This window comes from Cucurbita maxima, unplaced genomic scaffold (genome assembly GCF_002738345.1).
Source record: "Cucurbita maxima cultivar Rimu unplaced genomic scaffold, Cmax_1.0 Cma_Scf00004, whole genome shotgun sequence".
Taxonomy (NCBI): Eukaryota; Viridiplantae; Streptophyta; class Magnoliopsida; order Cucurbitales; family Cucurbitaceae; genus Cucurbita; species Cucurbita maxima.
Genome location: NW_019272020.1, coordinates 1,128,947 through 1,156,816, shown reverse-complemented (window position 1 = coordinate 1,156,816; position 27,870 = coordinate 1,128,947). Strand labels below are relative to the sequence as shown.

At 36.3% G+C, this 27,870-nt stretch overlaps 5 protein-coding genes, 2 long non-coding RNA genes and 2 other non-coding genes across 11 annotated transcripts; 4 read left to right on the top strand and 5 right to left on the bottom strand.

Annotated features, from left to right (window-relative positions):
* Positions 1-134: 134 nt before the first annotated feature.
* LOC111477845 lies at positions 135-14,875 on the top strand. The gene is made up of 3 exons (XR_002717362.1): positions 135-164; positions 1,899-1,903; positions 14,786-14,875. It is a non-coding gene; the product is annotated as an uncharacterized LOC111477845 (long non-coding RNA).
* On the bottom strand, positions 738-8,210 carry LOC111477843 (RNA polymerase II transcription factor B subunit 2). Its single transcript, XM_023121774.1, has 15 exons — positions 7,820-8,210; positions 7,276-7,443; positions 6,792-6,860; positions 6,400-6,493; positions 6,117-6,217; positions 5,989-6,034; positions 5,845-5,904; positions 5,529-5,597; positions 3,676-3,759; positions 3,468-3,551; positions 3,027-3,112; positions 2,154-2,244; positions 1,590-1,670; positions 1,333-1,407; positions 738-1,238 (listed from the first exon to the last, which is right to left on the bottom strand). The coding sequence occupies exons 1-15, from the start codon at positions 7,930-7,932 to the stop codon at positions 1,104-1,106; spliced, it is 1,356 nt and encodes a 451-aa protein (XP_022977542.1). The 5' UTR covers positions 7,933-8,210; the 3' UTR covers positions 738-1,103.
* Positions 6,996-7,273, bottom strand: LOC111477846. Its single transcript, XR_002717363.1, has 2 exons — positions 7,205-7,273; positions 6,996-7,161 (listed from the first exon to the last, which is right to left on the bottom strand). It is a non-coding gene; the product is annotated as an uncharacterized LOC111477846 (long non-coding RNA).
* Positions 8,530-11,347, top strand: LOC111477842 (monothiol glutaredoxin-S17-like). The gene is made up of 3 exons (XM_023121773.1): positions 8,530-8,829; positions 8,932-9,006; positions 9,812-11,347. The coding sequence occupies exons 1-3, from the start codon at positions 8,659-8,661 to the stop codon at positions 11,036-11,038; spliced, it is 1,473 nt and encodes a 490-aa protein (XP_022977541.1). The 5' UTR covers positions 8,530-8,658; the 3' UTR covers positions 11,039-11,347.
* Positions 11,704-12,763, bottom strand: LOC111477844 (heat stress transcription factor B-2a-like). 2 transcript variants are annotated; one of them, XM_023121777.1, is made up of 2 exons: positions 12,421-12,763; positions 11,704-12,127 (listed from the first exon to the last, which is right to left on the bottom strand). In XM_023121777.1, exons 1-2 carry the CDS (start codon positions 12,640-12,642, stop codon positions 11,819-11,821), a joined length of 531 nt encoding a protein of 176 aa, XP_022977545.1. In that variant the 5' UTR covers positions 12,643-12,763; the 3' UTR covers positions 11,704-11,818. The 2 variants fall into 2 exon arrangements, with proteins under 2 accessions (XP_022977545.1, XP_022977543.1); XM_023121775.1 differs by having other exon boundaries at positions 12,355-12,761.
* Positions 14,786-14,858, top strand: TRNAV-UAC. Its single transcript has one exon. It is a non-coding gene; the product is annotated as a tRNA-Val (tRNA).
* A 52-nt stretch (positions 14,876-14,927) lies between the features above and the next one.
* On the top strand, positions 14,928-15,000 carry TRNAV-UAC. Its single transcript has one exon. It is a non-coding gene; the product is annotated as a tRNA-Val (tRNA).
* A 140-nt stretch (positions 15,001-15,140) lies between these two features.
* LOC111478794 (E3 ubiquitin-protein ligase RMA1H1-like) lies at positions 15,141-17,307 on the bottom strand. Of its 2 annotated transcripts, none has more exons than XM_023123262.1 (2): positions 17,137-17,307; positions 15,141-15,996 (listed from the first exon to the last, which is right to left on the bottom strand). In XM_023123262.1, the coding sequence occupies exon 2, from the start codon at positions 15,966-15,968 to the stop codon at positions 15,288-15,290; it is 681 nt and encodes a 226-aa protein (XP_022979030.1). In that variant the 5' UTR covers positions 15,969-15,996; positions 17,137-17,307; the 3' UTR covers positions 15,141-15,287. The 2 variants fall into 2 exon arrangements, with proteins under 2 accessions (XP_022979030.1, XP_022979031.1); XM_023123263.1 differs by lacking the exon at positions 17,137-17,307 and adding an exon at positions 16,763-17,127.
* Positions 17,308-18,283: 976 nt separating this feature from the next.
* LOC111478551 (DNA-directed RNA polymerase II subunit RPB2) lies at positions 18,284-26,864 on the bottom strand. The gene is made up of 25 exons (XM_023122863.1): positions 26,531-26,864; positions 24,780-25,001; positions 24,411-24,701; positions 24,102-24,299; positions 23,881-23,945; positions 23,697-23,783; positions 23,421-23,541; positions 23,264-23,308; positions 23,027-23,164; positions 22,794-22,866; positions 22,576-22,652; positions 22,379-22,486; positions 22,171-22,287; positions 21,841-21,996; positions 21,665-21,769; positions 21,445-21,570; positions 21,291-21,368; positions 21,104-21,199; positions 20,901-21,016; positions 20,738-20,807; positions 20,448-20,501; positions 20,152-20,295; positions 19,725-20,024; positions 19,088-19,510; positions 18,284-18,965 (listed from the first exon to the last, which is right to left on the bottom strand). Exons 1-25 carry the CDS (start codon positions 26,801-26,803, stop codon positions 18,846-18,848), a joined length of 3,603 nt encoding a protein of 1,200 aa, XP_022978631.1. The 5' UTR covers positions 26,804-26,864; the 3' UTR covers positions 18,284-18,845.
* Between the last annotated feature and the right edge of the window lie 1,006 nt (positions 26,865-27,870).

Here is a 27,870-nt window from a genome sequence, read left to right as displayed (position 1 = left end):
CTCCTCTTGAGAACCCGACGTCCTTGCTGGCACATCCCCATGTGTTTGCCCCAAGTCCACTGCGAGTTGATATTGTCCGTTTTGCCCCGTTACGTATCGACATTTATACTGAGCACAAATTAGGTAATTAAAATAAATTTACTTGCCTAGTGCACAATTTATGTGTCGTTGTTGTGGTGTAGTGATTATCACGTTAGTTTTACACACTAAAGATCTCTAGTTTGATCCTAGGCAGCAACTTAATAAGTTATTTTTAACCTAATTTCATTAAGTTTATACTTAAAAAACAAATTAGTTAATTAAAACAAATTTACTTGCCTAGTGTAGAGTTTGTGTCAAGTTACTATGGTGTAACTAAAGGTCCACAATTTAATCATAGTTTCATTAAGTTTATACTTAGAGTACATATTAGGTAATTAAAACTAATTTACTTGCCTAGTGCATGATTTATGTGTTCGGTTGTTGTGCTGTAGTGATTATCACCTTAGTCTTATACACTAAAGGTCCCTAATTTGATCTTGGATAGTAACCTAATGAGTCCCCAATTTGATCTTGGTAGTAACATAATGAGTTCTTTTTTAATATAGTTTCATTAAATTTATACTGCATAGTTTATGTGTCAAGTTGCTGTGGTGTAGTAGTTATCACGATAGTCTTACATACTAAAGATTTCCAATTCAATCCTGGGCAGCAGCATAAACTTAGAGCACAATTTACTTGTCTAGTGCACGGTTAGATTGAAACCAACCATTGCATATATTCCATTAGTCATAGAAACATCTGACATCTGTTTCTTGCAACCACATCTCTCAACGGTTATGTACCATAAGTCAATCGACCAAGGAAAATCAACCTAACAAAACTTCCGTATCGTATAAATTATGAAAGAACCAATTTGAAAAATAATAACGTACACAGTAAGAAACTCTTCATCACTGGCACAATGTTCTTTTCTCCCATAGAACTCTCACTGCGTTCTTCACCTTGCTCATTGAATGAAGTAAATCTTTAGCACATGCCACTGAAGCAACAAAAACTGAAGTACCAGCGGCCATGATTATAAACAGATATTGGTAGCATTATTGTATCATCTAATCCACGATCTACTTTTGACGGCGAAGATGTTCCCGCATATGTGTGTGTATGTCTGCCTTCACTACCAGTCGCAAGGTTTTCGAGTCCTCCCATAGCAACCCATTCCATTCTCGTGCATAGTCGCAAGCAGCCTCGAAAACTTCCTGGAATACCAAAGCAATTCCTTCTCAGGTGATTTTTCAGGTGAATGTACAAGTAAGCTTCAAAGTTAAAAGAAGCAATATTCAAAATTCATACCCTGGAAGGGAATTCGTCGTAAAAATGTGCGGGAGTTATATCAACTCTATTAAGATCCGATTCCCAAAGCCTAATCTGTCATGGAGTAAGGAGCAATGGAAAAAATCAGGAACGGTACAAAGATTTGATAAAATTGTCAGACGATAACATATATAGACGTTTTTGGTTTCCATGCCAAGCAAGGGTTGATTTGTAGGTAAGAAACCATTGGCTTGCCGCTTGCCAAACATCAAATAATTTAATAAAGCAACCCAAACCTGATCCGTGACATTTTCTGGGACTGATGGTATTCTCTCTGCAACACGAGGATGTGCATTCTGCTGTAGAAAAGTAACTATCTGCAAAACAATAGTCAGATATCAAGCAATTTGAGATTAGAAAACCAGCATAGAAAACTGTAGTAATGTCCTTAATGTAATTGAATGAATACATGTGTCGTTTGTTTTAATATTTTTTTGAACTCAAGATATCCAGAGTTTACATTAAGTTTATGAGAGAATTTAGATTGATGCACACAAGAAAAATAGAAAGATTGTTTCTTGTGGATTAGGAGGAGCCAATGCTAGTTGAAGTCCTTTGTGGCTGGCCGATAACAATGGGTTAGGTACTTGTACGGAATAATAATTAGAAATGGGGAGAATTCTCCAAGTACACTGCTAGCAAGAATTAACAGTGCTACGAACGCAAGATATTGTGAACTAATGAAGCGCAAAGGAGAACTGGTCTACTGCAATCGATTGGCAACTTGAATATAATATAATGGTACGCATACTTCACAAGACTAGCAGAAACGTGTCAGGGTGAACGAGCCGAAAACTTGCCTGCTGTGCCGTAATCCCATTCTTAAAAGCATTATACAAGCTTTCTTTCGTTATTGCTCCAACTATAAGATTTGGAAGTTGATACTCAATCCTGCAGAAGAACAGTTTCGTTTTATTGTACCATTCTTGAACCAAATAGAAAGTTGATAAGTGTGGTTAGATTGCTTCACTACGTGGTTCAATTCAACAGGAAAGGAAATTACTGCATTCACCACGCAGTACGTAAAATGTAGAATGTTGAACTTGAATCATATCCCCTATTTAATCAACTATTACAAGTGCTGCTGGTAAGAATACAATTAAAAAAACGGACCTTAAAATAATCAAATAAATTTGTTGTAAAAATTTAACACAGGTGAACGAGAATTATATTTAGTTAAGAAGAGCAGCAGCATTTCTAATTTACACAAGTATAACACTAAAACTATTGAATTATTATTAACATATTATGTAACAGTATTCCAATGATTAATTGGCCCTACTGACCTTACAGAATCTATCACTAGTTGCTTGCAACCTCAAGAAGCATGCTAATGACTAAGTTACCCCTCAGCTTGCCCCTCCTTCCTCCAAGCATATGTGAATTTCAAGAGGGTCTAGCAGGGGTGGGGAATTCAAATATATTTAGCATTCAAGAAGAAAAAGTAAGATGTAAATATTAGTGTTTGAGCCAGTTTGTACATCTTCAACTGCCTCATGGAACATTTGGTTGTCAAGGTAACTCATAAGATACTGATCTGGTGTAGTTGGCATATATAAGTTATGTTTTATTTACATGGGTCCTTATTGACCCAATAGGTCAACTCGTGGTAGTTAAAGCTAACTCGAACATTGGTTATATGATGTAATATATCATTAATTGATAACATATACCTCGAAAAAAGACGTAATATTTCACAATGTAGTTTGGAAGAAGAATAAGCATACATCCTGAAATTTGTCTCCACGACAACAAATCCCTGGATAAAGAACAGGAAGAAAATTAAGAACAAAAAAATTCATAAAGCCTCCAAACTAGGACAAAAAAAAAAAAAAAAAAAAAAAAAAAAAAAAAAAAAAAAAAAAGAAAAAAAGAAAAAAAAAGATAACTGAGTTATTTTTAATACCAAAAAAAGTCTGTCAAATAATAATATCAGAAAAAGTAACGACGATAAGATATATACCTGAGGATACTCTATATGTCTAACTAAAAGATAATTATGGAAAAAAAAAACTATCATACAAAACACACAAACTACTAAAAGAAGTAACCGTCATGAAAATGAAACTTCAGAGAAATATATCAAATTTTAAATATAATTTAGAAACACTAACCTGCTTCCTCGAAGAAGAATCTGCCAAACTCATTGAAAGATTCGTGGCTAATTTAGTAGGTATGAACCAACTGTCTTTTCTACCCTGGACAAATTAACAGCGAAAAGCACAACAGAAAGAAAAAGAAAAAAAGGTGAAGTTAAAATAAAGTAAGAACTTGAGCAAAGGTCATGTTCAATTTAAAAAGCAGCAGAGGCTAGGCACAAACCTGCTGAAGCTTAACTAGTCCCAGATCAGCAAGGTCCTTGATAGCATACCTCTGTTCTTCTGTCAGTGTATCAATATCATAAGCCTACAAAACAAAGAAGAAACACGTTGGTTACTGGACAGTAAATAGTCAATGAATTAGTTTTATAAAAGTTAGTTATATGGATCATTAGTATTTATTATAGTTATCAGAGGATTAGTGAGCAGCTGTTCTTGATTAAGAGACGGGAAAGAGGGATGATGAAGGTTTTGGAGTTACATTGTGGAAGTAATTTAGCCTTCTCAAAATGCTGTCAATCTTGGTAGAAAAGGTCCACAATGGAATATCCAAAAATTGTCAGTGGGGAATGGGAGAACACAATTAGGGCAGCTGGCTTAAGGTTGAATGGATTGTGGCATTCCTAGTTTGTTTGTTTGTTTGTTTGTTTTTTTTTTTTTCTTACTGAAGTTTCAGAGGGGAGAATTTTGTAAACAGGTTAATATCCACTTGGAGCTATGGGAATAGATGCAAAATCAGCACCAGAGGTTTTACAAAGAAAAATGTGCAAGAGCCTTTTTGTCTGACGGTGGAAAGACTCACCTTAGTGCAATTGACAGTGTTAGTATGCCAATTTATTTGATGTATCCATTGAAAATCCAAGTGGCTAAGCTTTTGGAGAGTATGTGAAGAAACCTCTTATGGGACAGAGAGAGTATTTACAATGGCAGCCATCTAGCTGATTGGAGGAGGGTGTCTGACTACCAAAAGAGCGTGGACTTGGAGAAGGAATCTGAAGGAGAGAAATTTAGCACTTGCGTCTAAATGGCATTGATAGAGACACTTGATTTACATCTACTAGTTCACCATAGGAGAATGAGAAGCAGCAGCCCTTGGAAGTTTGTGGTGAGGTGAGAATTAGTAGTTTCTCCTTCAAACTTGTTAACGGAACCAAAAAATAGTCACCACAAAAGTACATAGGCTTTGAATATTCCTCAGAGGGTAGCTATCTGTAGAATTCAGTTGCCTAGCTTTAAAAATGAAGAGTTAGCTGACTGCTGGAATGGGAGAACTAAAAGATTGATTTCAATAGGCCACTAAATGATAGAGAAGCTACTGAGTACTTGTCTCACTCGGCTGCTAAGCACTGTCAAAAACCACAGTCCAAATTGACAACCTGCAGATTGAGATGGAATTTGGACAAACTCTAGACTTGAAATGATTACCATTTCTGCTAAAAGAGATGCACTTGTTTAAGGTTACCTGAAGTGGAGGTGAGAAAACCCAAAGAAAATTATATTTTTCATTTTGCATCTTGCTATGAGGAGGATTAATACACGCCAAACTTGCTCAAAGAAAAACCCATATGATCCCTCTCTCCTTGTGTATCACATGCACAGGAAATATGGAAACTCAAAACCAGATCATTTTATGTTGCTAAGACCACGATGCAGCAAGCGTTGATGAAAGAAACTCATCCCAGTGGTTCTTAACTGGGTTGATGCCTTTCCTCAACTTGTTCTTTATTCTCCATAATTAATACAGTTATTCACTCTTACGCCGGAGAAAAGAAAACCCTAAAGCCCTTTGTTTATTTTCTAAAACAAACTCTTCATGTACGAGTGACAATCATTATATAAATGAAAAAGAATATGGATAAAGTTCCAATCAAATTCAACCTGAACATAAACAACCTAAGGTAAATTAGGATTAGTGCACCGTAAACATACTAAATATAATCAATCTGTGTTAAGAAAAAAAAATTCTCCTGAACCAACCCAAAGAACTTAAAAGAGTTCTATAATGATAAAAAAGAACACAACAATAAAAGATAAAGATGAAAACAAGGAATTAAAAGATGATCAAAGAATTGATACCTCTCCTGTCACGTGAAAACTAAGCTCCAGCAGAAAAGAAATCAAATCTGCAGGATCGACACCTCGCTCCTGCACCATATTGATAAAGCATTTACAAAAAAGGAATAAGAGAAAATAAATAATAAAATTACACAAACCAATGAATCAAAAGAAAACAGTCTAAAAATTAACAATAGTTGGTTTTTACTTTGAGTAACAATAGTCCATCATTTGGATTCAAATAGAAAGTGTTCCAAATTAATGACAGAATATATATAGTTTTTCCTCAGAGGAAGGCAATAGGACATGACAATACAAATGGAAAACACAAACAAACCTCGGCATTAGATATATATTCTCTGATGATATACCAAAGTTGTGCATTTGTTTCCATCAACTGAAGTTTACATACATCACAAGAATCCCTGGTGAGATAGATCAATGCGGATTTCAAGAAGTCTATGGTTCATGTGATTCATACCAAGAACTGGAAACCGCTCTCAGTTAATCGTGGAGTTTCTTTATCCCTGGATACCATACATGACATTTTATCAGACATAATAAGTCATTGCAATATATAAGCGAGTGTACATTGAACAAGATTTTAACCTCTGACTTAAAAGGCCTTTCTGGAAAACTTTCATCACGGAAGAACTAATATTTGAGGGCTTATCAGCTTGGCCTGAGTTTATCAATTGCAGCAAGAAGCACTGAACGAACACAATAACAGATCATAAGAATATCCACGATCAAAACTTGTACAGTAAGCAACTGAGAAGACAGGTAGCCTTTCATTGAGTCCAAGAGGATGGAATCAATACTAGCCGAAGAATAAACTAGAAAGGATGCAACCAGATACATATAATTAAAATTATTTTGATAATTGTCCAACCTCCCACTGATCCAGAGCATAAGCCTCAAGTTCTTCCAAATTTGGAAGCCTCACGGTAATATTAGAAGGCATTGGTTCTCTGGCTAGAACTTCACTGCAAGATCCCAAATTCATTGTCATTTTTTAAACCAAGAGTAAATCACTTTTAAATGTTAAAATCAAGGCGTCTAAACTCCAGGATCAGCTTCCTCTTATAGAAGATGAGTAATCATCTACTTGAACTTGGCGAATGCAAATAAGGCAGAAAGTAAAAAGAAAATGTGCATATATTAAGAAAGATCCATGCATCATAATGTTTGTGTTGAGTAGAATGGAAATGAGACAAATCACGATCCCTCCTTGCATATTTGTTTTAGAAATGCATTCACTGAGCCAAGTGAGAGAAAACATACCCATGTATTAAAAGCTTTTGGAGGTTAGCTTGGAACGTTGGATTTAGCTTGTAGGTTGTTTCTCTTTTCCTATCAATAAAATGGGGGTTCACAGAAAACATTACAATAAAGGACTGGGTTGAGCACTACAAACCATGCAAAACTGCTGATGGAATTATAAACAATTTCAGTGAGATCAAAACAGAAATAATGCAAAAGCATTTACATATTGCTCCACAAGTTCAAATTTTAAATTTCTCCTTGCATGAACCTCTCAATTCTGATGATATCATGATATGAACAGGTGGGCAATCTATCAACTGATGGAAAGAAACATCAGAGAAAAAGATGAAGATAAAAAGAAAAAAAAAACTCCACAAACTCGGCCTTACTCTTGAACGCTTGAATGTAAGTTTGCTTGGATCTAATATAACTAAGGATGCATTTGAAAAGCATTGTGAAAGAATATCAACTTCTATGGAAAATGCGAGAAAAGAATAAACACCTATCCGCAGTCTCAATAAATACTCTCAATTGAATCAATCGATCAACGGCAACCTTATACTTCGAGACTCCATCTGGGAGCACCCACTCCTCCATGGACTTGGCTGTTACTGGAGCATCAATGTATAACATTTGTAAAACAAACTTCTTGGCAAGGGGTGGAAGTGACCTGATTACAAAAGATGTTTGACACTTATAAATGAAAAACTCAAAAACTAGGATTAACTAGCTACTTCTAAGTTAAATTCACTAGCAACCAAGAACTTTGCCCACGATCCTCTAACTCAATGAACGAGAAGGAAAAATGACAAACAACTAATGAAAAAATATGGAAATTCAGCATCAATATCAAAACTAGAACATATGAATCAAATAATAAATAAATAAACAGCTTCAATGAATCGTATTATGAACAAGTTTCCAGGATATGAAAATCATGGTCAGATGGCCAACACAATCACATACAAACTCAAGGTTTTAGTCGTTTCAGTAATTAATACGACCCCAAAACAGAAATAAAAGCACTTAGAGTGGCAAGCAAGGACCTAAGAATGGCTTCGCAGATGAAGGCATTCTCATAGAGTTGATCGAGCTTCATGGCGGGCAAGGAGGCCACCATGTCCATAAAATTCTTCGCTATGATCTTTACTTGAGGCATTCTGGATTGAGCTTTCCTTCTTTCAGTGGCTAGTCCTTTAGGGTTCTGCAAAACTTACAGCAAGCAAAGGAGAATCCCTCGAGTGTCGGATACACAGAAGCAGGAATTATAAAGAATTGCAGCTTCCAGCTCGGGAGTGAGACCGCAGTGAGAATTTATAGCCAATGGTGAAGTCTTGGATCTTCTGAAATCAATCAATCAATCAAATAATTAACAGCTAATCAACCTATTGACTCTCTGCCTGCTTCCCATATCGTCCATTCCGAAGACCGAAGACGAAGAACGACACGTCGTCTCCATCTTAAATTAAAATGTTTAATTTTATTATGCTATTATATATATTTATTTATTTGTTAATATATTTAAAAATAATACCTTTTATATATGTTAGCTTTAATAAGCCAAAGTGCACTAGCCGGCTGCTTTAAGCCGCCACTAATACGCCAAAGTACACGTGGCACTCTATGAATTGAGAGAATGACGTCAATATTGTACGGTAATTTGTGTTTCTAGTTTTGGAAAAATAGTCCTAATATTGTATAATAATTTTGGAACAATTTTGGAGGCCTAATCTAAAAGATTCCTCTTCAAGAAAATAATAATTAAAAGGAAAAATAAAAGAATAAGAGAGAAACCTCAACATCGTCTTCTAGGTTTTTCTGGATTGAATTTCAGACTCGAGTTTCGATCAGTTCTCTCTCGGTGTTTTGCCGGTTAGGAAGAGCAATGAGTGGTTCCGTGAAGGACGTGCAATCTAAGGCGGAGATTGACGGCCTTCTCCGGAGTGATGCTCTGGTTATCCTCCATTTCTGGGCTTCATGGTGTGAAGCTTCCAAGCACATGGATCAGGTCTTTTCACATCTTGCTACCGATTTTCCTCACGCTCATTTCGCAAGGGTGGGTCTCTACCTCTCTTTAGTAGTTGTTTTCGGTGATTTTTGCCTGTGAGTTTTTATTACTTCGAATGTTTATCCTCTTAGTTGTTCATGGAGATTATAGGTTGAAGCTGAAGAGCAACCCGAATTATCGGAGGCTTACTCGGTTTCTGCCGTGCCCTACTTTGTTTTCATCAAGGTCGGTTGAAATTCTTTATTACGTTTTTTCTTTGTATGGGAATTCTTTTGCGTTCATTTGGGAAATGATTGTGCCCAAAGTTTATTTGAATTATTTATAATTTCCAAGTTGGTTTGGTAGATTATAGAATCCTATTACATTTCCGACTTGACAAGTATAGTTTCCAATCGGATACTCGAACCAGTAATACTCTGGAGAGATGGTAATGCATTTACGTCTGATCTTTAAACTCGGCATGGAAATTTTCCTGGTTCCTTTCGATGATATTAAAATTGTATTACGGGGTTGACGACTTGTAAAGGAATAGGTTCCAACCTTAAGTGAGACCAATTGTATTCACTGAAGGGATGGTAATTGATTTACGTTTTGGGTATTGATCTTTGAACTCGGTATTGTACCTCTCTTGGTTCACTTCGTTGATTTCTTTTAAAGCAAGAAATTAACTTTAAATTTACTGGAAATGCTGTATTTCTTCATGAATATCAGCGGAAAGAGAAGTAAAGCAAGAACAGTTGAGGACTGAGGATATGTGGTAGTAATAGACTTTCAAGTAGTCGATCAGTAATTCTTACATGGTGACTCTTTGTGCTTTCAGAACTTATCGAACTTCTTTTTACTTTTCCTTTTCCTAGCTTGTCTTTTTTTTGCAGCACCTTTGAATGCAATGCTGTAAGTGAAGGTCAAGGATACTATTCTATGTTTTCATATTAAGCACCAAGCAAGTTAGAGATGCTTGGGATGTGTGGGTTTGATGTCTATCATGGACAACTAGGGTAATTGTATTATAATTAATTTCATGTTTCAGGATGGCAAGACTGTTGATACCTTAGAGGGGGCTGATCCATCTAGCTTGGCTAATAAAGTTGCTAAAGCTTCTGGTACAATTAATGCTGGAGAACCTGCAGCCCCAGCTAGCCTTGGGATGGCTGCAGGAGCAACTATCATTGAAACAGTGAGAGAGTTGGCAAGAGACAAGGGCTCTGCTACTCAAATCAAGGTGCAACCTGGACTGAGCGGTGCTTTGCAGAAGAAAATTCAGCAGCTTATTGACTCTAATCCAATCATGTTATTCATGAAAGGAAGCCCTGAAGAACCAAAATGTGGGTTTAGTAGGAAAGTAGTTGACATTTTGAAGGAAGAAAATGTGAAATTTGGAAGTTTTGATATCTTATCAGACAATGAAATTCGTGAGGGATTGAAGAAGTTCTCTAACTGGCCAACATTTCCGCAACTCTATTGCAAAGGGGAGCTACTTGGTGGGTCTGACATAGCCATTGCAATGCATGAGAGTGGTGAGTTAAAGGAAGTCTTCAGAGATCATGGCATTGAGAGCATAGTTTCCAACGAGGTGAAGACTGCCAAACCTGATAAGGCAGATGGTATCTCAGAAAACTCTGGGTTGAATGCAGCTCTAGCCTCCCGTCTTAAAATGCTAGTTAATTCAAGTCCTGTTATGCTGTTTATGAAAGGAAAACCTGATGAACCCAAATGCGGTTTTAGTCACAAGGTCGTAGAAATCCTTCGTGAAGAAAATGTGAACTTTGAGAGTTTTGATATCCTTTCTGATGGTGAAGTCCGCCAGGGGCTCAAAGATTATTCAAAGTGGTCCAGTTACCCCCAACTCTATATCAAGGGTGAGCTGATTGGTGGATCCGATATTGTTTTGCAGATGCATAGAAGTGGAGAACTTAGGAAAATTCTAGAAAATAAAGGAATCATTAAGAAAGACACTATTGAAGATCGTTTGAAAAAATTGACATGTTCTTCCCCAGTTATGCTCTTTATGAAGGGTACACCGGATGCTCCAAAATGTGGTTTCAGCTCCAAAGTTGTTAATGCCCTCAAGGTAGAAGGGATTGATTTTGGGTCATTTGATATCTTAACTGACGAGGAAGTGAGGCAGGGATTAAAAGCTTACTCCAATTGGCCGACCTTTCCCCAGCTTTATTACAAGGGCGAACTTATAGGAGGCTGTGATATTGTGCTGGAGCTAAAAAATAATGGAGAACTGAAATCTACTCTATCCGGATAGTGTCGACATGAGCTGCTTGGGGTGTGTCTGTATCCATTCAACTGTTTCGTCTTACATCAATCTATTGATATTATACATCTTCTAAAGCTTGCTTTTTTAGTTTTGGTTGATCTCTGACCCGTCAATGCGGGTCTGTTCTACTGCATATAAAAGCAAGGGTTTACCCTAATGACCGATGAGTTTATGATATATCGTGTGTTGTTTCCCGTTACTGGTAACTATGTTCATTTTTCTAGTTTCCTTAGTTGGGTTTTCAATGACGAGAAACCTTGAACGCATTATAAAAGTTGGGATTATATTTCTTGGCCTAAACCATCTCGACTTCTCATATTATCTGCAAATGAGTGTCACTGATAGGATTTGGAGGACAGGTTGAGATCCATAACTTGTGCTCAGGGAAAGGGTTCGTTTGAAAATTTCGGCCTTATGAAGACATGCTGATCAAAAGAGCGAAGGCGAGAGAGGGTAGGCCAATGATTCTTCCTCGTTAAAGGAAAGATCAAGGCGTAGGTGCTATGGAGAAAGAACTGGCGCTCGCCAGTTCTCTTTTCCCTTTTCAAAGTCAAAATCTCTTACTTTGTAGGCAGGGTTTTGGACTTTTAGGATTAGTAGGCCAATGCAAATTGCAAACCAAATTCTCTAGGAAATCCTCTGCCAGCTTCTGGTTTCTTCAAAATTAATCATGTTCATCTATTCCAATTTCCATTTATTCAAATGCATTACTATCTTTCTGAAACTTTCACAACCAACCCATCTTCCTAATTATCAGAACTCCTTAGGCTACTTTTCAATGCGTCGACCTACACAGTCGAGTAATCTAAGACGAAGTGCTTTGAATTGAGCTATTTGAGCCTGCAATTCCAGCTTCTGTCTTCTTAGGTTCTTGTTCTCCTCCATTAGTAACAGATGGTCTCCATTCTCCTGATCAACAGCCATTGTTACAGCTCCTTCATGAGAAGATCTTAGAAAAGCTGGAAACACACTCGGCTCACATTTCTTACGTACAATCTCCACCAGCATGTGCCTGTTTCCCCTCTGAAATTTCTCGTGCTTGAACTCCCACCTCTTTGGCGACGTCTTCTTGAACCCCTGACATCAATATTACAAGAATTAGATCGAAACCCGATCCAATAAATGATGTCAAGAATATGTAATCAACTCAATTCTTTAAATCTGTTCGCAAGTTATCCGGAAATGGCCAATTGGATCCACTTTACAATGAACATCTTTTCCTGGAGATGTTTGTGAGAAGAACAAGTGGAGGGGGCATTCTCAAAAAGAGAGAGAGAGAGAAAGAGAGAGAGAGGAATACATACATAAGTATTAAGCTGGCGAATGAAGCTAGAGAAGTTATTATGCTTAAAGTATTTAGGCAATAAAACCTCAGAGAAATCAGCAGGAGACCAAACTATAAACCCACTTCCGTCTGCATTCCAGGACACAATCCTGTTGCCGCCGCCATCTTCTTCATCTTCTTCATCTTCTTCATCTTCTTCATCAGCTGCTTTAAAATGGAAGCTTCCATCTTTTTGTAACAGATCATAGGTCTTTGATAGAAAAGGAGCAGGGTTTCTGATTCTTGAAGACTGCATAATTAAGCTCATCCGAATTTTCAGAGCCAAAGATTGTTCAAAGTTGAACAGCTTCTGTACTTATAGCGATGCACCTGCAGCCATTTGCTAGGAAGCTGCCAGGTTCTATAAAGGGTGGCTGTTGCCTTTGGTCTTTATTTCCCTTTTCCAAATCTGCCTTTTTCTTCAAGGGTGTTTGGTGAAAGCTGGACCCATTGATGCAAATCTATATATAAAAATATATATGTTAACAAAACAGTTCCAAAATCAAACCTTCTTGCTTCTTCTAGTAATACCGAAGTACATGATATGATATATCTAGACTATAATATAATATAATGGACTCTACACATTGATCGATTACATTAACAAGTGTGCGAAACCAAAATGAATATGTTCTTATTCATAAATCATATGGTTCAAGTGCTTAAAAGAGGTAGAAAATCTATTAAGACCGATATCTATTGAGCCAAGGTAAGAGACCTCGACTGATTGAACGTATAGTACTAGTTACCCTTTCGGAAAGGTACACAACTACCATTCATCGATTTCTACGTATATTTAGTATTAGAGAGGGTGATATGAACCACGACCAAGGAATTTCCATATCTTAAGGTCCAATTACAAGGACGAGAGCTAAGAAGTTACAACAAACCTTATACAATTATATTCAAGCTATGGTAAGCTCATCAAAGGAAATTTTAGAAGACGATGGAGACCTCCCTTATATGTTGTGCAAAGTTGAGTTTCAAGAAATAGATGAATTAAATGCACTTCAAGTTGCATTTAATGAACTACGCTGAATTTATGAAATTAGTCCAAGGATAGTCAATAACCTCATTTTATTAATTGCATTATTTAATTATAGTTTAAATATTTGTTTGTCATATTTAAACTAGTTTTAAATATAAGAGTTAAGGTTATATTGTAACTCACATAGGTTACTATATTCCACCATTAACTAGTCATTTTAATATGAAAGTTAGGGGTATCTTTCATTTACTACCCATTTAATACGGGAGATTGTAAGGGCTATATAAAGCCTTCTTTTCTTTCATTAGATCTCAGATTTTGGAATTAAGAATAAAATTTCTATTTTAGCTTTGTTAAGAGCTAAATTTTCTTTGCAAATTCTTGTGTTTAGAATTTGCATGTAGAGTCATTCAAGTGGTATTGATCAAACCTCTTGTGGAGTGATTCGAATCACGAGTTCATAAACGAGTTTTCTTTACTCTTGATCTTGATCATCAAGGTAATCCGTTCCATATTTTTCCTTGGGTTGATTTTCCATATCAGAGCGTTGAGCATTTGACCTAGTTCAAATTGGTACCTCAACAATTCTTTTCTTTAGTAATAAGTTATATAGAATTTTTTTTTATTCTCTTTTTTAGAAGATGTGAATCTTAGGTCGGAAAATGTAACAAGAAAATGAAATTAATATATAGTTTTGGTGTAAATTATAAAATCAATTAAAAAAAAAAAGAACAATTTAGTTGTTTTGGGATATTATTTTCATAACATAAGGTTGAAAAATGACAAAATTTCAAAAGGGCCGCGAACTCTGTCTCTTTCATTATTTTAAGTCAAGTCGGTTGAAATATGTTCAAATTAGATCAAGAATTCGTAAAAAATAAATATAGATATTATTATAAATTTATTTATTTATTATTTTAAGTCTGATTGGAATGGGGGCGGTGGGAGAGTGATAGTATTACATGTATAAAAGCATATCGCCAACTACCCACTTGATGGTGGGGGAAAAGGGGAAGAGGATTTTAGGGATGTAATGGATGGCCATGATTCTCCTCTACATACTGATCCGATGAAAGGAAGGGTTAAGATGATGCATTATGCATAGTCTAGTAAAAATGTTCAATAATGATGGCTATGGGAATGAACCACATAATTCAGTGAATATCGAGTGTAAGGCCTGAGACGAGACGAAAGAGTCTCGTTGTGAATAGAAACGTTGGGAAAATAAAAGGGAGGTTATCGGATCCTTTAGTCCCAGCCCCGTGATAAAAGAAAGAGTTGCTGAAGGGTGGGTTGAATTTTGATACTAAGCGAGTATAATTTTATGTTGTGTAGCATTTGTGGTCTTCATTTCTATGCATAGGGAATAACTTAATTTAATTTTATTTATCATAATTAGTTTTAATGTCCTATCAGATATTAGGTTGCTGTGGTGTAGTGGTTATCACGTTAGTCTTACACACTAAAGGTCCCCAGTTCGATCCTGGGCAGCAACAGATTTGGTATTTTATTTTCCAAATTTTATTCTTTTTTATAGCGTAATAGTGCATCACTTGAGACATCAAGTTGCTGTGGTGTAGTGGTTATCACGTTAGTCTTACACACTAAAGGTCCCCAGTTCGATCCTGGGCAGCAACACTTCTGGTTCCTTTTTTTTTTCTCAGGAATTTGTTTAATTTCCCTCTTATCATGGGCGAACAACTATTCACATTTTCACATTCTTTTTAGCGGGTTGATTATTCATGCATTTCATCTACTGTAGAGGTTGATCATTTCCAAAGAAAACAGTGATTAAAAGTTTTCAAGAACCCTCGGAAAATGCAACAAGTTTTCTGGGTGCAAAAAGCCTATACAAAGACGACAATGCACTTTATTTGTGTCTTTCTTGTCTTGAAAATGGGGATGTTTCCAAGAATGGAACATCATTAGAAGACAAGAACGCATAGAATTACACAGCAGAACAGGAAAATGGAGATTCTGTTCAATGACTTGGCTACCTGCATTTCATGTCTTCTCAACCCATCCCTTCTGCTCCCTGTTCCCAAGTAAGAGTTTAAGTTGTCTGAGTTCCCAAAGACCCTCGCATACACGAAATTGCCAATCATTCCTGCCACCCGATGGTCAAATCCACTGAATGATGTTCTCCCAAGGTTTAGCAAAGAGGCTGCTGAATCTTCTTCATAATTCCCAAAAAGAACGGGGTCGTGGTTCGGTCGCTGGTAAGGATTTCGATATGGAAGTTGCTGCTGGTGTGTGCTGGGAGTAGCAAGCATCTGGTTACCACAAGCTGAAGGTCTAGGAGGTATATCAATGTCACGATGCATTGCTTTAGCTTCAGGCTCGACTTGCTCGGCCGTTCGGCCACAACCGTAGAGAGGAACCATTGTGGTGTGGGAAATATCAGCCTTGCAAACCGGGCACTGTGGGTGCTCGTCAATGGCAAGAGAGGCACTCTGGACGTGAAGCCATTTGTAGATGCAAGGCCAGCAGTATAAGTGGCCGCAGAGAGTTACCACTGGCTCATGGGCAAAGTCAAAGCAGATGTTACAATCAAAGCAACCGTTGTAGTGTTTCCATCCTTGCACAAAGTACTGCTCATAGGCCATGAATTGGTCAAGCAACTCCAGTTATTTCCTGGAAAAGCACACAAAAACAAATCAGACATTAAATTTCTCATCTGAACTCTGGAATTAGTGAGATTGGACTCTGGAATTAGGAATCTCACTACCAGTAGATATTGTTTGTTTTGCTTCGTTACGTATCGTCTCACGATTTTAAAATATATCTATTAGAGAGAAGTTTCCACCTCTTATAAGGAATGTTTCATTCCCCCCTCCAACCAACGTGGGATCTCACAATCTACTTCTTTAAGGACCAGCGCCCTCGTTTGCACACTACCCGATGTCTGGCTCTGATACCATTTGTAACAATCAAAGCCCACGCTAGCAGATATTGTTCGCTTTGGCCCATTGCGTATCGCTGTGAACCTCACGGTTTTAAAATACTAGGAAGAGGTTTCTATCCTTATAAGGAATGTTTAGTTTCCATCCAATGTGGGATCTAACATGGTAACATTAACTATAAACAGAATTTGAAGCTAAGTTCAAGGTTAGAGGGAAGAAAGTTGAAAACAATAGATCATTTACAGAACACCAAAACAGAAGGTTAGTGAATCAGTTAAAACACCTAAAACCCAACCGGAAACCACCAACCATCTGACCGACTTTATTGATGTGTTTAGATACGAAGCTTTGTAAAACTTCATCAGCTATTGTAATGAATTAGCAATTAAAGTAGTCAAATAGAGACCTGTTAGAGCTAACCACGAGCATAATACAAGAAGGGCCAGCATACCCAGATTTATTCATATTCCAAAACGAATAAATACAGAATAGAGGACCTGAACGTTAAGTGATAATCTAACTAGTTAGCCAAGAAGAAAAATGTAATCCTGACACATGGTCCTCCTCAGTGTGCTTTTATTAACCCATCACGCTACCGTTCAATTCGACCTACAGGGCAAATTAATGATATGCAAGCAGAAACCTTATAATTTATCAGATATCAACTCCAGAATCGCCAACACTTATCCCTTTCTCACTTGTCCGGAATGAAAGAAACTTGAAGGAAAAAGGATCAATTAACAAATGGAAAGAATCGTCAAAACTTCGACCTCCACGGACAAAATCACAGCGAAACGGAGGAAGAAAACCGTAGTTGCGAAGAAAAAAAACATGTAGAAGTAATCATGAAAGTTCAAATTCAGTGGTTCACCTGAGAGGGAGGGAGAATCGGCAGTTTGCTTGCAGTGCCTTCCTCGTAAAGAGACAAAGTTAATGCAAAAGTGAAAAAGATGGAGATGGAAAAGAAAACCGAGAAGGGAGATGGTTGATAATGATCTAGCGGGGAACTTGAATGGGGTTTTATGGACCAACCTCCATTTTCTTCACTAAATTATAAAAAAATAATTGCTTTTTCTCTTTCTATCATTTTGATCTCTCCCAATATTTATTTTAGATTTGTATTTACAACATTATTCAATATTTCCTTTTCTTTTATCTTATTTTTTTTTAAATTATAATTTTACCATGTCAAATAAAATTATTTGAGATATTTAATAACTTCATTTTTTCAAACAATAAATAATATTTTATCTACTGAACTATAATTCTCCTTTGCTTTTCTTTTCTCTACTTCATTGTTGTATATATATTTAAATTCTTTAATTTATATAAAAATGTTTTATTTTTATTTTTTTAGAATAAAAAACTATGTTCATGAAATAAACCTAGTGAATAATTTGAGATATTGAAAAATAATTTAGCTACGTTAATTTATTAAATATTAATTTGAAGATAGCAAGGAGAATGGTTTCTGGGTTGGCATAATTTGTTGGTTTCTCTTATTTTAAAATACGCAAACTTATAATACAATTTTTAATTAAAAATGGTTTTGTAGTACTCAATGGTATCCATCGGTTGATGTTCTAGAAGCATGATTTCATATTATCTCCGAACCTACCGATGAAAAATAATAATTAAATTTCCACCGAGACAATAACCAATTGACAGAATAAAAAACAAATTCCATAATTTTTTAAAAAAATGTTATTAAATTTATCTAAAAATTCTTTTTTATGGGTTTGATTTCAATTATACCTTAAAACTTCAAAAAAAAAAAAAAAAAAAAAAAAAAAAAAAAAAAAAAAAAAAAAAAAAAAAAAAAAAAAAAAAAAAAAAACTCTTACGCTTCAGAATAACATCCAAGATGGTGCCTTAATATTTGATTATATTGGATCAAATGTGATGGTTGGGGAGGTGGGTCACACTAATCTCGGACCCTGTCTGTTCCACTGGCGAAGGGGTGCATAAATAACAAAGGGAAAATACCTCAGGTTCCATAGCAATCTGCAAACGGCGCATGAAAAGAAGACCTCCTCCGTTGCAGAAAAGTTGGAAATGAGGATGTTAAAATCCAAAAATATTCAATGCCTGATGCAGAATAGATTTCAGCTACATAAAAGTCAATAAACTCAATATATCTCGATAATCTACCCTATTATATTATCCGGAGGAGATACTAAAACAAATATAAAAGTGAATTCCAGGTTTTCTATGGACAGCAGTGGATTGGTCTCACCCTACACATAACCCAACAAATTGCTCTCTATAATCAAAGTAAAAGCAGTTGATTGCACATACCCTTGACCTTCTTCATCTTGGATAAAAAGACAGCGCCATCGACCGGCTCCAAAGGTGGTGGTTGATTGATACGAATCCACCAATCCATAGATTACTGAGGCCTTGAGGAGGCCGCGGCATACCTCACAAAACTAAGCTACAATCATTTCCAATTTCTAAGGGCGCCCTCAATGCCTCCAGGCTCCAACAGTTTGCTTTCTGGTATTTTACACCATACTAATATAATATATAGCCTGGAGATCGTCCAATATGCGAGAGTTGATAATAAGCTGAAGAAGGAAATCAGGATCCTTTCTTCTTTTGGTCTTTCAATGGTTTAACCTCCTTTGTGAACATCCGTGGCGCTATTGCCATAGCCATAAGCTCTTGGAAGAGAAGCTTACAGGCATAAGGGATATAAACCTGCATGCACCCACATAAAGTAAATAATAAAATAACAGTGTGAGCATGTAAAAAAGTAAATGCAACCCGTAACGTATTTAAATATCTGCATAAAGACATTAAGACGTTGGTCTAAATATCACCTGAACGATGTCCGTTTTGTTTTTACATCCCCTACATTCGAAGGAACTCTTCTTGAGATTTGCAATGGCTATCAATCCGCAGCACTCACAGACATGGATCCTATATGCATCACTTTGATCGAACAACCTCTCCTTAAGAAAGTGAGCAGCACCATGGGCAATCATGCAGTCACGCTCCATCTCCCCAAATCGGAGACCACCATCACGTGACCGACCCTCAGCAGGTTGTCTCGTAAGGATCTGCACAGGACCCCTTCCACGTGAATGTATTTTGTCATCAACCATATGCTTCAACCTTTGGTAGTAGGTAGGACCAAGGAATATCATTGCTGAGAGCCGCCGGCCTGTATGGCCATTATACATGGTTTCAAATCCACGCATCTGATAACCACACTTGTGCAGAGCCTTACTGATGTTATCCACCTGATCGAACAAACGACAATCATAAATTAGCTCTTTGAAAGCAAACTCAGACAGTCAACATCATACAGAAAGATGTGCCCTAAAACTGGCCTGGAGAAGATGTGGTAAAAGATTACTGGAATAATTTAGAAAGAAATGTAGTTAAACAAAAATCATTCCATCACCAAAAATCATCATAAAAATTGCAATTCTCGAGGACTCAAACACAACTTACAGTGACATCAGTAAATGGGGTAGCATCTCCTTCTTTTCCCATGTGGGCTGCCACCTTCCCCATGATACACTCAATAAGCTGACCAATTGTCATCCGAGAAGGAATAGCATGTGGATTCACGATAATATCGGGGGTGATTCCTTCCACAGTCCAAGGCATGTCTTCTTGTGTGTAAGTCATTCCCACTGTCCCTTTTTGTCCATGTCGACTGCTGAACTTATCCCCAATCTGAGGTATTCGAACAGATCTCACCCTTACTTTTACAAACCTCAATCCATCAGCATTTGTAGTCAGTAGAACCTGCAAAAGACGTAAATAATTATGCATGCAATGTAGAAGATTAATTGTAAGTTACATAATGTTAAGAAGGAAAGAACCATGACAACAATTCAAAAAGAACGATGTAGGCTTTTTAAACAAAACTTACTTGATCTACAATCCCATTTTCACTATGACGTAAACTAATGCTATGATCACGTCTTGAGTAACGTGCAGCTTGTCCCTGAGCTTCTTCCTGAGAAATGGGAGTAGTCTTTCCAATAATAACGTCCTCACCAGATACTCGAGTACCCTGAAGCACAACAGTGCCACAATCAAATTCAATCAAGTAAGAGACAAAAATGCACTACAACCGAATTCAATAGTGTGATGAAAGCAACTGTTTTGATCACTAAAAAAAGCGAAGAAAATAGTCAAAAGAAAATGCATGAGTTTTATACATACAGGTGGTGCAAGACCATCGTCATCTAATTTATCATAGGAGCCATGCCTCATACCCTGCAAAAGAAGATACTCATGTTTAGCTTAAATTTTGAAATGGTTAAAATCATTTTTTGTTCAAATAACCCCAATACAGGTCTTTAATTTAGTAATCGATTTTACACTTTCAGATAAAAATTTCATACAATTAATAAAACTGATTTTGAAACATTAAATGCATGTTTCAAAATGATTTTGACAAAAGTGATTTTATATATTTTAAAATCATTCTCAAACATGCTCTAAGTTCTCACCATAGTATTAGTCCTGTCAGGCCGTCCAAAATCTTCTTTTACAAGAGTTCCCATCTTTTTCTCCTCATCCCTGAAGATGGACGGTGTACAAGCATAGTCATTAAGAAAATACCGAAATAGATACATGCATACAAAATTAAGGATCTGGGAGGGATGAAATTACCTGTAAGACCGGAAGAAAAGTGACCTAAAAAATCCACGGTCAATAGAGGATTGATTCATGATCACAGAATCTTCCTGGTTATAACCAGAGTAGCAAGCGATGGCAACAATGGCATTCTACGACATCAGAAACAAAAGAGAATGAGAAGATATGCATGGAAAACCAAGAGTAAATTTTCTAAAAGAATCATATTTCAAACATACAATGCCAGCTGGAAGCTGCCTGAAATGGAGATGCTCCATGGCTCGTGTAGTAACAAGAGGCTTTTGTGGATAATACAAAACATAGGCCAAAGTATCCTAAATAAAAACCCAGAAAATTATTTGGTTAAATTGACAATGGGGAAGAACCTTGAATGATGAATTTACTTTAACAGGAAATAGAGTATACCATTCGGAATTGGTAGTTGGTGACATAGATTCCCATAGCTTGCTTACCCATAGCAGATTGATACGTGTTACGTGGGGACTAAATATACCACACATGGATCAGTGAGAGAGAAAGATCAACATGAAACTACATTGCAGTGTCAAAACTGACAAACCTGGTTATGGTCGGGAAATGGAATAATTGAAGCACAAACGCCCAAAATCAATGATGGATGGATTTCACAATGAGTATAGGTGTCAGAATAAGCCTCAACCGGGTTGACCCTTGCTTGTATAAGATCCTGATTTATTTTCAAAAGATCTTTTAAGTTCTTTTTTTTCTTTTCTTCTGGTAAATTATCATCAGTCTAGCAAATAGATTTATTGTTCACTCACACTAATTGTCATGGAAATCATGGTGGTTTCCTCTTCCTCCGTGTCTATGTATTCAATGAATCCCTTTGCTACAAGATCATGCCAACCACCGTCTTCAGGGGATTCCTGTCATCAGAAATCATAAACGCATTAAAAGCAATAAGAATAAAGAAAGATATCGAGAGTTTATCACTCACCCTTTGCTGAAGAGCATGGATATCCTTCTTCTTTATGAGAAGCCTTTGTTTCTCAACAATGAATAATGGACGACTGCAACGGCCATAATCAGTATATATCCGTAGTTCTTTCAAGCGGACATCTCTAACTACTCCAACTTCAGTATTTACATCAACCTAGGCCCAAAAATTAGCTGTGATTAAAATCCATAATAAGTTACAAAATAGAACATAAACACCCCTACATGTTCAACAGTCCGTAGAAACTCAAATGTTAAAACATCTTCAGTTTACAAGAAATGTTTTATGATACAATATCTACACAAGGGAAAAAAAAAAAAGAATATTTACTCGTCGCCTCAGCCGCCTTAAAGTCTTCACCAACATTTCAGGATCCCGATGGATCCCAACCCAACAACCATTGACAAAGATTTTTGTCGCTTGAGGAATGACAGCAGGAGAAATTTCCTACAAACAACAGAATATTAGATAATAAAGGGGAGTAAAAATGACAAAAACATCATCATCATGAATTGGTCGAGAAGTTAAAATTAGGCACCTCAAAATTTTCTGTGCCCCATTCTTCCAAAAATTCCAAAATAGGATATGCCGCAGATCCAACTGTTATATAAACCATCAATGCAAGATTCTTTACCAGTCCACAAGCCTGATGAAAATTCAGATTGCACCCATAAGTGACCAAGTCAATTACCAAAAATAGCTCATACCGAGAAATCTGTTAGCATTTATACTCACTTGTCCTTCAGGTGTTTCAGCAGGACACATCATTCCCCATTGTGAATTATGCAACTGCCGAGGCTTGGCCAGTTTACCTGGTATATGACATTAATTCTGAAAAAGGTCAACAACTGTGTACTGCTAGAAGCAAAATGTAGGAGAAGAAGGCAGCCGGTCTTCATGATTCCATCCACCAAAATAAATAAAACAAACAGAAGTACAACATATGTTTTCACCTTCTCGTCCAATGGGTGAATTCAGCCTTCGTAAGTGAGACAAGGTAGAAGCATATGTCAAACGATTTAACACCTGGAATAATATGCAACACCATTACCTCTAAACAAAGAAATCAAAAACTCACATTTGAAGTAACATGAAACATAATCTGTAGACATTTAATGAAAATGAAAGTATCAATAGTCAAAATTGAAAAAAGAACTGGTTTGTCTAATGAAATTTTATCCCCCACCTGTGATACTCCAGCTCTTGTACCAGCTGCATTTGCCTGCCCCCAGTTTCCAGTGGCTAGCGAATATTTCAGGCCACTAGTAATAGTTTTTGCTTTGATGGCAAATTGCAAATTAACATCCTTTCCATTATCAACACACTGCACCATGTTCAAAACACACATGCAATTGAAAAGTTTATAAAGAAAGCACAGCTACATGAAAAGGAAAAGGAAAAAGAAAAACTCCAGTAACACAACCTTTTGTACGTAACCTCTCACATCTCTTGTTAACTTTCTAAAGAGCTGCATTCAAACAAATAAAAGATGATGAGAAAATCTCAAGATGATAACAGTACAACATCTGCAACTAAAAAATGAACTTCTCAAATAAAAAAAATAAAAATAAAAAGCAAACCATTCTAAACAAGCCTCCAAGTAAAGGACCAGCAAGGTCCAGTCTTTTGTTCCCATAATGATCCCTATCATCTTCTGCTCTCCGGCCAAGAGCACATAAGAGTAGCCGGTGAATTATATACCTGCCACATGTAATGTCAAGTGAGATAACTTAAGTACTCATAGCCAAAATAGTTCGGCAGCAATGATGATGCTTTGGACAAGGATTATAGTACAAACAGTAATATTAGAAATGGAAAGGAAAATAAAATAAAATAAAAATAAATAAGTGCCATACCCAAAATAGTATGCCTTCTTAGTCTCACAAAATTCACCTACGCCCACATGAGGAAGCATTTCTTTTTGAAGGATCTCTTTGGCATACCTGAGATATCAACATAACAAACATGTTGAAATATGCTAAAAAAAGTTTCGTACAGAGTATGATGGGGCAGGCCTAAATTTATTGAGATAATGCATACTTAATCCTCTTTTCCTTAGTCACACCAACTGTTGATCCTCTCTTCCCGATGTAGTCAAGTGCAACCTACAGTTGAGGAAAACCATATCAACCAACCATGACAGTTACAACTTACTGGACAAATAAAAATCGTGAAACGTATAATTCAAGCATGCGTGTCTGTGTGAGCATGAGAGAGAGAAAATAGGATGGTAGACTCGTAGCATCAAAGAAATGGGAGACCTGCTGATTTTGGATAACAAAAGCCTCTTCCAGGGAAGGCCGAAGCAACTCCATCATTTGAGTATCAGAGAAGTCATAACATATATGCTCTAGAATATCTTTGTCAGCAACAAATCCTAGAGCACGAAACACAATAATAATAGGAATCTCAGTTCGAATGTAAGGCAGAGTGGCACGTATGTATTGTCCTGAAGAGCCCTGAAATAACATTGATGAATTGCAAAAAAATATATATAGGTTAGAACAGTATTTACTTCAACATGGAGGAATAACTTCTAAATCTTCAGAATATGAAGAGAAATGCATTACCCCCTTGGCACTAGTTTGAGAAAGCATCCGTACGAACATGGTACTAGGTGGTCTATTTTGTGACTCAGCCATAGACCGGACTTCTGCCACGAAGGCATACTTGTTAGGCTGTCTTTTTTTGAAAACATACACATGATTTGTGCTCATCTTCTCTTGTGCAATAAGAACTTTCTCACTCCCATTGATGATAAAATATCCTCCTTGGTCATATGGACACTCCCCGAGCTCAGTCAGATCCTTCTCAGAATTCTGATACAACGTGCAATAACTCGACCGGAGCATGATGGGAACCTAGAGACAAAATAGGATGAGACTTGTATAAAAATTAATTTTGATACATCTTTTTTCCATTCAGTGTTGGAAACAAACCTTCCCAATAAAAACTTTTGTAAAATCTTGGGTTTCAGTGACTTCTTCACCATCATGACCTTTCTTTATGACTCTTTTTGATACATCCACATATAAAGGCGCCGAGTACGTTAGATTCCTCAATCGTGCAGCCTTAGGAAATAATGTTGCAGTCTCTCCATCAGATTCGGTCATCATAGGCTTACTCAAGTATATCTGACCAAAGCTGATCTTGTATATTGTCTACACATAATACACAACCATATTAGAGCCACTGCAAATGACGCCTAGAAGAGCATGGTTTTTACATTCATCAAGAATAGGAATGGACATGGTGCATTCAATCAGTATCAACATGATTGAGGGGGAACAGACACATAGATTTTATGGTTCCATAATCAATATGGAACAGCAATGCCGTATAACAAAAATGCATTAGCAAACCACATACAAAATTCATTAACTATTTGGAACCCTTTTTTGTTCTCCTTTCTAGTTAGCAAAAATGGAGGTCCGAACTTCATTTATTTGCTACCTCATCCAAATATTTTAACTGTAAACCATCCGTCAAAATCAATTATCAAATTTTTAGAAGCACCAAATCTTGATGAATCACGCATTCAACAGGTTACACACCCATATTCCAAAAAAATACCTTCATTGAGATTGATTATCAATCTAAAAAAGGCAAATCTAATCTGGATGAGAAGGAGGAAAATGAATTTGACAGTGATTACACTCTTGAATAAAAGAGCAGAAGGTGGCAATAAAATCGTTCTCAAATTGAACTATCAGTTAAAACCATCCAAAACCTAAAGATAACTCAGCAAAGAAAATTTAAATGACTTGAGTGCAGTTCTTATAAATAAATAAATAAAAAGTGGCTTGAGAGCAGTTCAAATATTACGTTTAAAGGCATTTACATGTTTACAAAAGGAAAAAAACATCTTTTTTATGTACAAGCCCATTTTGCAGACTAAATAATAGCAAAAACAGAGGCATAACTTCTTGCTTTCATATAGATACTATAAAAGATTTCCCAATTAATTGTTCATTTATAACTATAAATTTTTATAACTTGATTTCAACGTGATAAAGGAAATAAATAAAAGTGCAAATATAAATGAATATCCTTTCCCCAAATCATTTTAAAAATTAGAAACGACCTAAAATGGTTTTAAAATATTAGTTTGCTTATCATTTTTCTGAAATGCAACCAAACAACCTTACAACTTTTTCAAATGTCTAGTGCTTAAACACTTAGAATGGACGAGATGGATAAAAAAAATTGAAAAGATGCTTTCAGCCCCTATGTTTTACTTAAGCTTCAATATCATTATCCACGAGTAAAAAAGAGTCCAACATGACAATTTATTTGCAACTGTGGCAAATAAACTCTATGATGTGATATTAGGGTTTAACAATTTGTGTTGGTTGGAAATAGTTAAGAGCGTCCAATAAAGATGGGAGGCTAAAAGCGGACTAAATTGAAACAGACGTTTAACCATGGACTGAGAATGTAAAAATACAGCATTAGAAGAAACATTGATCAACATTGCACTATAGAATTTAACTCGGCACCACTGAAACTTCAATCCTCCCCTATCACTAACAAATTCGCCGAGTAAAACAAGCCATTTGACCTTGTCAAGTGAAGTTCATCCAGGAAGTAGATACAATATCATAACTCATAAAGTCATGAAACGGAGGCAACTAGAAAGAGAGAACGCGCGGAAAAGCCCTCCCTAAAAAAAGTTATCAGAAAAGCGCACCTCAGCAACATCAGACTGGTGCCCGGGATTGTGCTGCGACTCGGGACGAATCTCGATGTCAGCAGACTCGTCCACGATTTCTTGCATAGTATTCTGAATAAACTCATCGAAGGAATCGAGCTGCTGCCGGACCAACCCCTTCTCTTCAAAATAGGCTGAAATTACTGCCCAAGCATCTTCCTGCGTGATCTCTTCTTCATCGTCGTGCATAGTCTGGTCAATATCGTCGTCGTCGTCATTCATATTCCGATCATACTCTTCGTACTCGTCCATTGTTGCAAGGTTGCCCGACGAATTACGGTTTTAGAAAGGAGAACCCCGCGCGAGCTCGAATGACCTCGGTTGACAGAATGGCCGACTCTATATTTATAGGGAAAACAAGTGACCCGTTTCAAGGCCCATTTCTTTAGGCGTTTCACGGCCCATCTCTTTAGGCGTTTCACGGCCCATCTCTTCGTTCAACTTTTTTTTCTTTTTTTCCTTTTAAATCAATAAACTTGAAACTAATAATTCTATAATTAAAAAAAAAATTAACTTTTATAAGTAAATTCTAGACTTTCTATTCATATTTTATTTTAAAATTATTAATCTATCATTTTTATACATGCACAAAAAATTATCTAAGTATATATATTAACTTCATTTATGATTTAAATAAATATGCATTTCAAATAATTTTTATAAATCTAATGTTTAAAAATATAATTTAAACGTTTTATTTTCAAAACTAAAAATGAAAATAAAAAAATGTAGCAAATGTATAATTCATTTTATAGCATTTAGACACGTAACAAAGAATATTTTACCCTTTAAACTGTGTTGAGATTATAAAAGATATTATCTTTATTATGAGCTATAAATAAGATGGCATAGAAGACAAAAAAAAAAAATAAAAAAAATAAAGATTAAAAATAGATCAAATGTAGCAAATGCCTGAACCAAAATATGAATATGTTATTGTCGAACTGTCACATAATTACAAACATTTAATTAAATTATATACTATTATGTAATAACTATTTTATAAAATTTATAAACAAAGAGCGATAATCATTATGCCCCAATCAACGAGAAACCTTTAATGTAGCTTTTTTGACTTGGGTCTAGAATGACTCACGATATTAGTCTCTCGTTGCTCAAGTGCTTGTACTTGCACGCGGAAGTCTAGCATCCTAAAATCTAGCCGTACTACATTTTTAGAGGACCATCTGATGATGCTTTAACAAAAACGGCATGTAGAGATACAAATTCTGTAGTCGGATCAATGTACCTCAACCTCTGCTAATTATAGCCGATAAAGATGCACCAACTAGCCTTAGATTCAAAATTTGAGCATGCAT